The sequence below is a fragment of the Petaurus breviceps genome, unplaced genomic scaffold (assembly GCF_028583685.1).
Source record: "Petaurus breviceps papuanus isolate PSGF00001 unplaced genomic scaffold, PetGlider_PUasm1.0 185, whole genome shotgun sequence".
In the NCBI taxonomy this organism is placed as follows: Eukaryota; Metazoa; Chordata; class Mammalia; order Diprotodontia; family Petauridae; genus Petaurus; species Petaurus breviceps.
Genome location: NW_027185797.1, coordinates 24,090,542 through 24,103,083, shown reverse-complemented (window position 1 = coordinate 24,103,083; position 12,542 = coordinate 24,090,542). Strand labels below are relative to the sequence as shown.

The 12,542-nt window shown below is 45.5% G+C and overlaps 1 protein-coding gene across 7 annotated transcripts in view; it reads left to right on the top strand.

Moving 5' to 3' along the window:
- The window catches only part of TCAIM (T cell activation inhibitor, mitochondrial), a 39,042-nt gene that overhangs the window by 7,259 nt on the left and 19,241 nt on the right, over positions 1–12,542 (top strand). For 5 of the 7 annotated variants that reach the window (XM_069088591.1, XM_069088586.1, XM_069088590.1 and 2 more), the window contains exons 3-5: positions 1,594–1,768; positions 5,996–6,149; positions 8,418–8,670. In XM_069088591.1, coding sequence (XP_068944692.1) covers positions 1,594–1,768; positions 5,996–6,149; positions 8,418–8,670 — 582 coding nt within the window. The remainder of the gene's footprint in view (positions 1–1,593; positions 1,769–5,995; positions 6,150–8,417; positions 8,671–12,542) is intronic. The other 2 variants (XM_069088592.1, XM_069088589.1) reach the window with 1 other exon arrangement.

The following is a 12,542-nucleotide window of genomic DNA, read 5'->3' as shown; positions in this document are numbered from 1 at the left end:
TGCCCCACCTAGCCGCCACAGGGGAAAGTACTTTGTGAAGCAAGCATTGCAGATCACCTTCTAACTAGATGACAGATGAAGTGTTCATGAAGCACTACATGCCAGGGGCTCTGCTGAATAGTAGGGATACAAGTAGGACCAGCTGGTATAAGAGATAGAGCCTAGGCCTTAAGTCAGGAAGACCTGAGTTCAAATCCAGTCTCAGACATTTACTGTCTGTGTGTTCCTGGGCAAGTCACTTAACCCTGTTAGCCTCAGCTTCCTGTAAATGAGCTGGAGAAGGTAATGGCAAACACTCCAGTGTCTTTGCCAAGAAAACCCCAGTGGGGTCATGAAGAGTCAGACGTGACTGAATAACAACAAAGGCTGCAGATACAAGCCGGCGAAGCAGTTCCTCCCTTCAAGGACCCAACATTCTAATAGAGGAGACAACAAATAAAGGGGAGCCAGAAACCAGGAGGGAAAGCAGGCAGGATGAGGCCATTGCCAAGGAAGAGTGCTGGGAGCAATGAGAGCATGGCCAGGTCCTTCGTGACATGGGAGTCTGGCCTTGAGGCTCACTGGTCAGAAGAGAGGAGCTCGGGTCAGAGCCCTGTGCACAGTAGGAAGGCCCCAGAGTGAGGCAGGGACGTGACAGAGCAGGCTGAGTGTGTCCGGGGCCCTTGGGCAATGGTCTGTGCTAAGGACTCATCATTCAGATCGCCACCATCATATTTTAACAGAGAGATTTGACATAGAAGCCAGTGCTACCCATAACTCTCCATTGGAGAAGTGAGATTTTTTTAATGGAACAAATCAATCAACAAGCATTAATTATTAAGCACCTACTATGTACTAAGCACTTCTTTGACAGGCTTAGCACCAGGGAGTACATCAAGGAAATTCCTCATGTTTCCACTTGGCAGTGAGGTCACCCATTTGTGGCTGAAGCCTTTTCTGGGCTCTTTTGGACTCTTGTAGTAGCTACTTAATATCGATTTTGCTCATCTAAGCAATGGTGATAATCAATGTCAGTGTCTGTGCCTTTATTTATCTCCATTTTTTCTGCCCTCTGCTTACTCCAGTAACTCAGACTGAAGTAGTTGTAACTGTATGCAGTGGCTCCTCATTCTTACACTTCTCATGGATGCTGACTTTGATCTCCAGTATGATGGTGACACGGCCATATGGGCAGATGATTCAGAAACGACCCCATTTTTGTTATAATGAAGCCTTTTTCAGATTTGTTGTTCAGTACTTGCCGCTCCCGATGCCTTTCAGTTTTCTTTTTGAAGAAAGGGAGGGTAGACAGGTTTGAGTCTTCTGAGTAGTCTGCCAGACTTCTGTCTCTCTCATTTCTTAATCCCAAACCATATTTTCTGATCTTTGATGCTATCTTAGTACTAGGCTTCTCATTAAAGTCCCTGGGCCTCAAGGTGAAGCTTGTCCTAGAGTTCAGAAGGAGAACATTCTATACTTGGATTGTTCTTGGAGGTTATAGTACCCGGACATAGTATCTCTGTTTTAATAGCTTATGTTTGAATCATTTTGTACCTTTTTTTTATCCTTCTTTGTGCCTCGATGGATAACCCACCTTTTTCATATGCCTACAAGGTTATGTCTAGAGAAAACGTTCCCCCCCTGGCTTCTTCACTCAAGAGCTCTGTCAGGAGCTGAGGCCGTGAATGCTCTGAGGCCTTTCTATTTCGCAGTGCACCCAGATTTCTTCGGACAGCATCCCCAAGAGAGGGTAAGCATTGGCCTTGTCCTCTGCTGCCCTTGGTGCTTGGTGAGTGGGAGGGCACTGCTTTGGGTTTGTCTGTTGGGTTGGGATTTTTCTTTTGTACCTAATGGAAAGGGCATGTAATGAGCTAATTCCCAAGTTTTACTTGTACTTACATTTTGACTTCACTGTTTTCCTCCTGTTCCATGCCTTGCTCCTTCTTGTCCCCAAAATAGGAGTGTAATGTTGGAATCTTCTGTCTGCTTTGTTTCCTTTGCCTGCTCATTTTGCCACTCATTTATTTGACTTTTGGGCTTTTTGCCACAGTAGGACTCTGCCACCAGACAGGGGAGTTTTCGTCCCAAACGCTGGGGTTTTCTCAGCTGCCAGAGGTATTAGATGGGTGCCCTCTCTGAGGTCTCCACACGCTCTGGCAAGCTGGACACACACCCCAGGACCTCCACCCTAGACTGCAATCCAGATCCAAGCAGGTTAAAGCAAGAGCAATTACCCCTCAGACTGGTGCTTGGTCCCCCTACACTCTGCAGGCCAGGAGCTGAAGCCACCACGTGGCGCTGGCTGGCTGTGCTGGCGTCTCAGCAGTTTCTCGCCCCGCACTCCCACTTACTGGGTCCCAAAGTCCAGACTGCACTGGCCTCTCACCTTGTCCTTCACATCTATGTATTGATAAATCTGGAAACGGCCACAGCTAAAGCCTCGGCGTGGTGCTGGGCTCGGCTCCCAGAGCGCTGCGCTGGATTCCTGCCGGCCTGCCAGGCTGTCCTCAGCGGGAGGTTAGCTTCTCTGTGTCATTTTGTGGGTTCTGAAGCTCCAAAGTTTGTTTAGAGTCCTCTTTTTACATGGATTGGGGAGGGTGGAAGGTCGTGCTTCTACTCCACCATCTTCTGTACTTACATTTTGTACATTGATTTTTAGAAGAAAAATGGGGAATTTTGTAAGCCTGTCAGACGATGTTCCTGAGGGCAGGTGTCCTAAAAGTCTTGGTGCAGCCAGAAGCTTCCATCAGCGTCAAACAGCACCAGGACTTTTGGGACCCTGTGTAGAGTCCATTCTTGGTCATGCCTGTGGGGGCCATCGTTTTTTATATTGTCAGTGCATGGTTTTTAATATCTCCAGACATTTTCCCCTTAGGATGACACAGTGCAGAGAGCTTTGAGTTGGAAGCTAGAGAGATCTGGGTTCAAATCCCAGCCTATACCCTGGTCAGGCCTGCTGGAGTTCTCCAAGCCTTATATGTAATGAACTCCATTATAAGCCTCATTTCCTTATATGTGGAGATAACCTCAGGTGGGGTGAGGACCGGGGGAGATTTGGTTTAGAAGTTTAAAATATCCTGCTGGGTCTCCTTTGCCCCTCTCAACTGGTCTCTCATGAGGGCTCCACCCTCATCACTGACAGCCTCTTAGCCCCTGCAGACTCATATCTAGAAGCATCTCCAGCTCCCCATGGCCCCAGAGAGCCCATTGTGCTTTCCCAGACCTGCCCCCTTGCTGCTGACGGGTCTTCCTTGTACTCACCCTCTTCTCAGCCTTGCTGTGATCCTCTACTCCATACTCCCCACCTCACATGTAGTCACCAGATCCCATCCTCTCCATCTTCAGAATATTTGGGGACTTCCTGCCCCTTTCTCCACTCGCACTCACAGTCATCACCCTCATGGCAGCAACCCTTTTGTCTCCTTGCGTCCAGGCTCTCACCCCTCCAGACCATCCTCCATGGGGCTGCCAGAGCTGGGCTCCCCTGTCCCTGCAGTCAGACAGAACATGCTCTGTCCAAAGTTCAGAGTCCTTAGCCACTTCACCCCTTCCTGCCTCTACACACATCCTGTGTGTGACTTGGTCTCCCTGACCTTTGATGTTCCTTATACAACAGGCTCCTTCTCCCCCTCTGTAGTTTGGTACTGAGGGGTCCCCACTTCTGGAGGGCTCTCCTTCCTCACCTCTGCATTCTCTTCTTTTTTTTTTTAATACTTTATTAACTTCTGATTTACATCATCCGTTTCTGCCAGATTTTGAGTTACAGATTTTCTCCCCATTTCTCCCCCACCCACCGCCCCAAAATAGCAGTCCCACAGGATATCCCCTCCTCCAATCTGTTCTCTCCCACATTTTCCCCCTAACCCTTTCCACTTTTCCAGTGGATCTCTATGCCTCAGTGCCTGCACATCCCATTTCCCAATTAAATGTAGGATGGTATTAATAATAGTGTATATATATATATATATATACATATTTGAATATTTGATTTCAAAACTTTCAATTCCAGATTCATTCCCCTCCTTCCCCGTCACCCACCCCTACTGGGAAGATACGCAGTTCAGTATAGGTTGCACATGTGTGGCTAATGCAAAACCATAACATAGTAGATACATTGTCAAAGACTGACTACACTTCCCTCCCTCCCATCCCACCTCCCACCCACTCTCCTCTCCACTTTGATCCCGTCTATTTTCAAAAGTAAGTGCTTCTACCCTCCCTCCCCCCCTGCCTACCCTCCCTTCTATCATCCCCCCTCACATCCCCTTCCCCCCCTACTCTCCTGGAGGGTGATACCCTATTTAGTGTGTATTTCACTCCCTCCTCAAGCCAAATTCAATGGGAATAAGGTTGACCCATTCCCTTTTGCCTTCCTATTCTTCCCCTCCATTGTAACCATTTTCCCTTGCATCTTCTATATGAGATAGTTTACCCCATTCTGTCTCTCCCCATCTCCTCTCATTATATTCCTCTCACCTCTTAATTTCACCTTTTAAGTATCATTCCTTCCTGTTAAATTGGACCTGTGCCCTCTATCTATGTATACCTGTAAACATATATACACACATTCACATATGTATTCATATGCCCATATACCCTCATATATAGACAAATATATATATTTCTAATCCCTTCAACTACTGAGAAAAGTTTCATAAGTTACAGTTATTGTTTTTCCATGTAGGATTGCTAATAGTTCAACTTTGATAAGTTCCTTATGATTCTTTTTCCCTGTTTACCTTCTCATCTGCATTCTCTTCTAATGCTGCCCACAGCGTACCCCTCCCCAAACTACAGCGTCTTCATTTTGTGTGTATACTGCAAATCATGAGACATGTCTGTGTCATCGCCCCCATCACGATGGAGCTCTGTGAGGACTGAGGGCTCTTCCACTTTGGTCTCTGTACCCCCAGCATGTGCCTGGGACATAGAACCTGCATCATACAAGCTTGCCAGTTGACTGAGGATCCTTGAGACTGACTCACTGTGAAAGAGCAAATTTGTTTCTTTTAAAACTGCCTTGAAAATCTGAACCATCATTAGATAAAGACAAAAAATATAGTTCTTAGTTAAAAATAAATTGGTGCCGATGCTTTATTGAGTACAGTTTTTGACATGGCTCTTGTAAAACAGTATGCATGGTTTGACTGACAGATTTGTCCCCATCCCTCAGATGTAACAACAGGTTATGGCCTATATTTGTCCTCTTGGAAATGTTTTACTGTTTTATAATTAGAACTTGCAAACAACAAGAAAGTAGGAGCCTCTAAGTGAGTGGCGCCCCAACTGTCTCATTCCTCAATACATGCTTGCTTTTTAGAGTGGGCTGGAGGTCTTGGTGGCCATCTCTTCCAGAGAGATTTTTACCCTCCTCAGGATCCCATATCTTCCTTTTTGAATCTATATTCATTCTTTGGCTTAGCCAGGGGAGGGGGGAGATCCAGCAGGCTCCCCCAACTGACATTTTCTCCCTTGTTTCTCCCAAGACCAGGAGAAGAGCACAGCCAGCCAGACCCAGATTGACTTCCTTGTTTGTCTTTAAGACAACCAAGCATCTCAGACGTTCCTCTAGTCCCTTTAGAACTAAGAATCTTAAGCTTGCCTTTGGTGTATATGTATAACTTAAATAGATATTATTAGAAGTGCCAGCCTGGGTGTGACTTGGTCCTTTACATATGCTGTTTGGGCTTGCCTCACTGCGTGGCTGAAATCTAGGATGAAAAGGCCACATGCTCCAGCACCACGGACAGCAGGTCTCAGGCAGTATGAACCCATAACCAGCACCTGTGATGGAAGAGAACCAGGTAGACAGGGTGTGCTTCTGGGTCTGTGCCTCTGCCACGGCTGTGCTGCTAGCCCCCAAGTCAGAGCATTGAAATGCAAAGAGATGTGTGCACAGAGCAGAAGTCACTCATTTTAGGAAGCCCCAGAATCATTTTCAGATTTTAGTACCCTAGTATATCGGTTGTAAATACAGTTCCCTATCGTGTATGTGATTACTTCTTTTCTCCCCTAGGAAATCAATGAAAATTCTCTTAAGAAATTAAGTGCCTACTTGGAAAACCTCCAGAAACCAGGCTTCAAGTCTTTGAAACCAACCCAGCTTACTTTTTATGTGAGAGAAACTGAGCCGACGTCCTTGGATGGCCATGAGTCCTTGAATGCTCTAGGTGCCCTGTCTGTTTATGTGATGCTTCTGATTAGTTTCACCTACATTGTGCAGAGTAGTTATAAATGTGGAGGGGAGAGTCTGTGAAAGGAGCCTCTGGCCTAGGAAAGCATGGTGGGTCAGTGAGTTCAGCAGCCACTAGCCTTGGAATCCCGAGAGCAGGATTCTCTGCTAACTTTAGAGAGGGCTTTGAGCAAGCCCATATCTGCCAGTTAGACCACATACTCCACATTCTTGAGGGGGTTTGAGGTGAATGAAAGAATATTTTGTATTTCCTGGAATACAGGACAGCTTTCCTTTTATGTCCTATTGCCAGATAGCAGCCATTTTGATGTTTAAAGATGGGGGGGGAGTAGGGGGCTGGGTGGTACAGTGCATAGAGCACCGGCCCTGGAGTCAGGAAGACCTGAGTTCAAATGTGGTCTCAGACACTTAACACGCATTAACTGTGTGACCTTGGGCAAGTCACTTAATCCCAATTGCCTTGCCTTCCCATCTCCAAAAAAGACAAAAAAAAAGTTAAAGATGGGTCAGGGGATATGAACAGAGGGATCTGAATTGTGCTTTACTCCTCCCATAGCCAGGGCAGGAAGAGAAAAGTGATGTGTCCAGGCTCTCATTGCTGTCACTATTCCAGCTCTGGCCCAGCCAGTTAGGGCAGGTTTACCCCACAGGAAATGTAAACATTTTTAAAAGAATGCATAGTTGTGCACGCCATTAAATGTTTTATATGCAGCTTTCTTTTAAGTGCTTTGTAATTTGTAAATTGATAGAGGGTAACAGACTGATTGGAACTTTTAATAATTTAGTTATTAATGATATGCCTAAGCCCACTTCTTCTCTTTTGGGCAGAATTCCCATAACTGTGTGTGTATGGAGCCTGGGGTGGAGGCACGGGCAGGGGATGACGTAGAAGTGTCCTAAGTAACTACAGGCTTATTTCTCCAGTTTCTCCACATTCTCCATTCCAGGGCCCATATCCAGGGGTCCCCTTAGGCCATTGTCTGTCTCTCTCACTCCTCAAAATCTTCAAGATAAAAAATATCAGTCATAGAAAGGGAACCTCCTGCCATTGACAGGGCAAGACCTAACTCATCTTTTGAATACTTCAAGGAATCTTTAAGACCTTCCCCTACAAATTAGTAGGAGTCACTAAGACCCAGAGAAAACAAAAATTGGATTTAAATAATGGGAAGAAGAAAGTGTCAGAATAGCACTGACCCCAAACGTGAGCTTCAGGCATTAGGGAACAAAGCAGCCCTAATTGCTGGAGGTAGCTCCAGAGTAGGAGGAGCAGGAAAATTCTGTGTGCGCTCCCTGCCTTTGATTCCCCAGCCGTGTTCTGCGTGGCTTTGGTGATATTTCACTACTGACAGCTGGAGTGATGCACACATTTCTTCTGCAGACATATTCTAGAAAATGAGCTCCTTATTGATCATTCAGTAACTTCAAGTCACTAGGCTTAAATCAGTGACTGGGCCAAGAAGATGATGCCTAATGAGGCCTTCATATTCAACAATCATGGTGGACAGTCAGACATGGAAACAACAGGCCCGGGCCCTATGAGGTCAGGGGGAGCTCTCTCCTACCACCCAAAGGAAAGCTTGGATCTCCATGGCTCTCAAAACAAGAGTGCTAGGTGTGCCCCAAGATGATTTCTCTGAACTTCTAAAAGAGAGAGCCTGGCCCTGTTCTTCGCCACTGCCAGAACTCCTTGTTCCATACAGTCTTGTCCCATTAGGAGGTCTTTGGTGTGTTCTAACTCTTAGGACAGTTTTTCCATGATTAGGGCTATGGAAACTGACCCCAAACTTGATCCACTGAGTCAGGGATCAGTAACCCTTAATTTCTAAGGTGCCACTCCCTATCCTGCTGCCCCTTAGCTCTAAAGGATTTACCAACACTCAGTTCTGCACACCAGTAATAAAACTGAAATGAAGGGTCGAGGGGAGTACACAGGCAGGTAATTTGAGAAGTATGAAATTTTTTGGTTTTTTTGCAAATGTTTTTGCCATTAAAAATAAAGTTTGTTTGTTTTTTGGTTTTTTTTTTTGCTTTTGGGAGGGCAGTTGGGGTTAAGTGACTTGCCCAAAAAAAAAAAGTATTTAAGGAGAATTTCTCATTACACTCTTAGATTTTATGAATAGAACATGTGTTTGAAATTTTAAGTTTTTAATGGAAAAAGATTCCTTTTTCTTTTTTTTTTTTTTTAGCAAAGATGATATTAAACTGAAGCCAACAGTAATTGTTATGGGGTTCCATTTTTTAGGGTTCCGAGCCGTCACTTTTACTTTGCGTAGCAGAGATCTTCTGAGCACCGTCTTAGATATTCTCAACTCCTGTAGTTTATCCACTGAGCACATCCCAAGCTCCACTGCTAATGTGGCTTCCCAAGCATCCACGGGGGCAAGAAGGATGTTTGACAGACCTATTAAATGGGACAAGACTTACTACTCCTTTACCGGATTCAAGGACCCAGAGGAAGAACTGGAAAAAGTCCAAAGAATGGAAACTTCTCTCATGTATGTAAATGCTTTTACTTCATTAAGCTGGCACTGTAGCACATAAATTGAAATCGCTTTTTTACAGAAAACTACTAAAAATAGTCTCAAACTGATTGCTTCATCCAGCAACATTGTCTTTGAGAGAATCCATAATTCAGAGCCTCATCAGTGTCTGTCTTTCATAGCTTTAGTCTCCAAATTGCAAGAACCATTTGGCGAACATTTCTTGAACCTTAATTACTTTTGAAAATTGACTTCCCTTGGATCTTTTGAAAATCTTGAATTTGTAAGATGTATCAAACCAGAAGGTAGCAGTCAAACAACAACAAAAAACGGTTATTGCTGCTTTTTTGCTGCTATTTGGTAGCTTTAATAAGTCAAATTAGAGTTGCTGGTCTTTTAACACAGGAGCTCTGATAGCATCAAATGCAAGAAAAGGAACCCTCACGTTGTATTAGAGACAACCCAGAATTCTTTTCCAGGTGAGTTTTAAAAAATCATTAGGGAAAGATTCTGCCAACTTTGGAAAATCTTCCTCTTTAATGAAATAAGAAATCCTACCAGTTTTCGCCTTGGCAGGCTTTAGAAACCATGGTAAATGTTGGAGTAAATTACTTTTGGAACTAATCGTTGACTCCCACTCAGATACTCTACTGCAGTGCATCAGTCTTCCTGGTATCTAGAATAAAGAAATCTCCCTGTAACATTCTTTGGATTCCAACTTGTAACAGAAATACTGGAGGCAGTACTTGACAACCCCCAACAGATTAGCTGCTTTTCAGATTCTGTTTGTCATCTGCTCCCCAAGTCCCAGCTGACTAAGAGTAAGACTGAGCCAAGAAGGGGATGAGACTGTTGAGGGGAGAGGAGGGAGGAGACATTAGCATTTATTAAGCTCCTACTATATTCCAGAAGAGAAACAGTCCCTGCCCTTAAGGGGAAAGGACATGGCGGAGGTGTGTCTCAGTGGGGTGACAGGGTCGCTAGTAGGTCATTTTGAGACAGGAGAGGGGGACTCTGGAAAGGCTCGTGAGGCAGGCAGCGTTTAGTTCAGCTGCTCAGCCTTGAAGGAAATGAGATGAGAAGGAAGAACATCCTGGGTGTGGAACCGACAGGCCTTACAAAGGTCCTGAGATGGGAGACAGAGACAGAGCTTCATGTGGGAGGAAGGCCAGTCTGGCTGGACTGTGGTGTGTCTGAGGGAAAGAGAAGGTGGGAGCCAGCTTGGGAAGGGTTTGAAATGCCCAAGGAGTTTCTGTTTCATCCTCCAGGACCAGTCCAAAGTGCATACACAGTTTGAGGCTATTGAGATGAAAAATGGCTCATTTTCCACTCTTCAGTACGTGATGTAAAAGGCTTGCAGAGTTGTCTGTGCTTCACCCTTTGGTGTGGTGTGAATTATGGATGAGACCGGCGCTGATGCATGGCTTATGTTCTCTCTGGCAGATGGGGGGGGCTTGAGGGGGTCTGGTGGCAGCATCAGAAGGGTCTCTGCATTCAATGTAATTCACAATTTTTAAAGTGCCTACTATGAGCAAGGTGGAGAAACCCAAAATTGGTAGTTCCTTAAGAGCCAGATCTCTCCAGTGGGTTTGAAAAGGCATAGCCACAAATAATTGTGTGTGAGAGAGAAAGGGGCAGGCTTAGAAAAGGGTTAGAGGCTAGCCCCAGAGTAGAGGAGGAGACAAGAATGAGCTAAGGTCTCCTTGGAAGGTTTTACGAATCAGAGATTCATTTAGACCAGTGACCCCTTCTTGAAATGCAGATACCATTGAGGGTGGTTACTTAGTAGTATGTGGTGGTTTAATCAGGTAATCAACGCTCAAGAAATTATGATTGAGATAGGAGAAAAATGGGAGGAGTTTTGGGAAAGTTTATGTCTGAGTGAGGTCCAGTAGACAGGCAGAGGAAGGCCTTGGGTCAGGGTAGCTGAGAGTAGGCCAGGGCAAAGGAGAAGAGGCAGAGAAGGTGAGTGGGGACCAGAGACCAGAGGTCGCCTGCCTTGGAGTTTTGCCTGGTGTCTGGAGGTCGGCTTGTGTGCTGCTCTAACAGACTTGAGCCACGTTGCTGATGCCTAATTAAGAGATCAGGATGGGCTTGGAAGGCTGTACAGCCCAGCCTGCCGAGTCTAGCATCTCAGTTCCAGTCCAGTAATTCTCTGTGTGGCCTTCACCCTCCCACGTTAACGGGGATAGAAAAAACGAGGGGAGAGATGAGCCGTGAGCGCCATGTGTCCTCACCAGCTCCTTGCTCTCCGATGTCCACAGCGTCAGGGGCTTCTTTTCCCCCCAGGAGAGCTAAGAAGTTGGTGTGGAGTGGATGTCACTGTATGTGGCGCCCATTCAGCGCAGCACTTGGAGACAGCTCTGTGACCACCAAGGAAGCAGGCCCACCCTCCCCCAGGGTTAGAGCGTAAGTTCCAGAAAGGTTGTATTCTCTTCTCTTCTTTGATGTGCAGTCAGAACCACAATTCCATTTTCCATTTATAGTTTGGTCACATACTCAGCTATAATGATAATATAATATAATAATGATGCTGAAGGTAAAATGTTGGGCCATTGCCGCAGTTAACAGCTTCCTCCAAAAGGTGTTTGGCAACATCACATAATGTATTTCCTTGCCCCCAGACACAGTAGCTGTGTGACCCTGGTCAAGTCACTGAACCCTGTTCTTTCCGCATGTATAAAATGAGCTGGAGAAGGAAATGGTAAACCCTCCAGTATCTTTGCTAAGAACACCCCAGATGAGGTCACAAGTAGTCAGATATGAATGAAAGACACGTGTGAATTTAGCAGTGTAAAGGTTCGAAATCAGTTGCATCAGTAATCCTGAGACCTGTTACCTTCCAGATGGTCGGAGGTTTAAGATTCTCATGTTTCTGTGGTTTCAGCTTCATGTAACTTGGATTCCGACCACCTCTCTTCTTCTCTGTATTAGAGATTAAACAGGATTCCTGCTGATGGTTGGGGGTTTTTTTATTAGCAAAGAACTGAACATGATGAAAATCTTCAGTCCCGTTGTGCCTTACCATTCTTCAGCTTCCCAGACTTTCAGCATCTCCCCAGGATGCCTTCATTTCATTGTCAGATAAATGAAGGGAGGAGTCAGCCCACTCTCCCAGCAGGCCCTGGGCCATGATTGGCATTTCATTTTTTAGAGTACCAGCAGTGATAGGAACAGGAGAGTAGCATTTAGTTAGTTAATGCCCAGAAAGTAAATTGCTGTATCCAGGCCAAAAAACAATTGCTTCCTGCGTGTTAATTATTATAACATAATACATGATAAAAGCCAGTGCCTGTGTTCTTTAAGTGCCATTGTGCTTTGCACATAGTAGTGCTCAAAATGAACTTGAATTTGTCATGCTTTGAAGCCTTTCTTGCTCCTGGAAGAATATTTGAAGTCATTGCTGGGGCAACCTAGCAAAAGGCTCTTTGAGAACTAACAAGTTACTCTGTGTTGTGGGTTAAATCAGCTCAGGCCTGAGAAGAAAAGAGAGGATGGGACATCACAGGGTCTCTTGTGCATTCCTGTGGGCTGCCTGGGCAGAGGATCATTGAGGAGATGAAGAAGAGAGACCCCAAGTGCTGCTCTGAAGTCATCCGAGGGAGCCTCCTGGAGCTAGTACTCACAAAACTTTAACATGAGGCCAGGGAGAGAAGACACACGGCTGAGCAGCCTCTGATACAAGGGGAGATTGAGGGTGTGATCAGAGCTACAATTCCCATGAGGATCCATCTGTGCGATTCTGGAGTCATCTTAGAGAACATCGGTGGCGTGTGTAGGAAGGGGGACTGAGGAGCTCTTCGTGATTCCAAGGTCAGCCCTGCAATCTCTGCATAAGAATATAAGGGTTGATCTGGGGACCACAGCTTCAAATATGGAGTCTACTC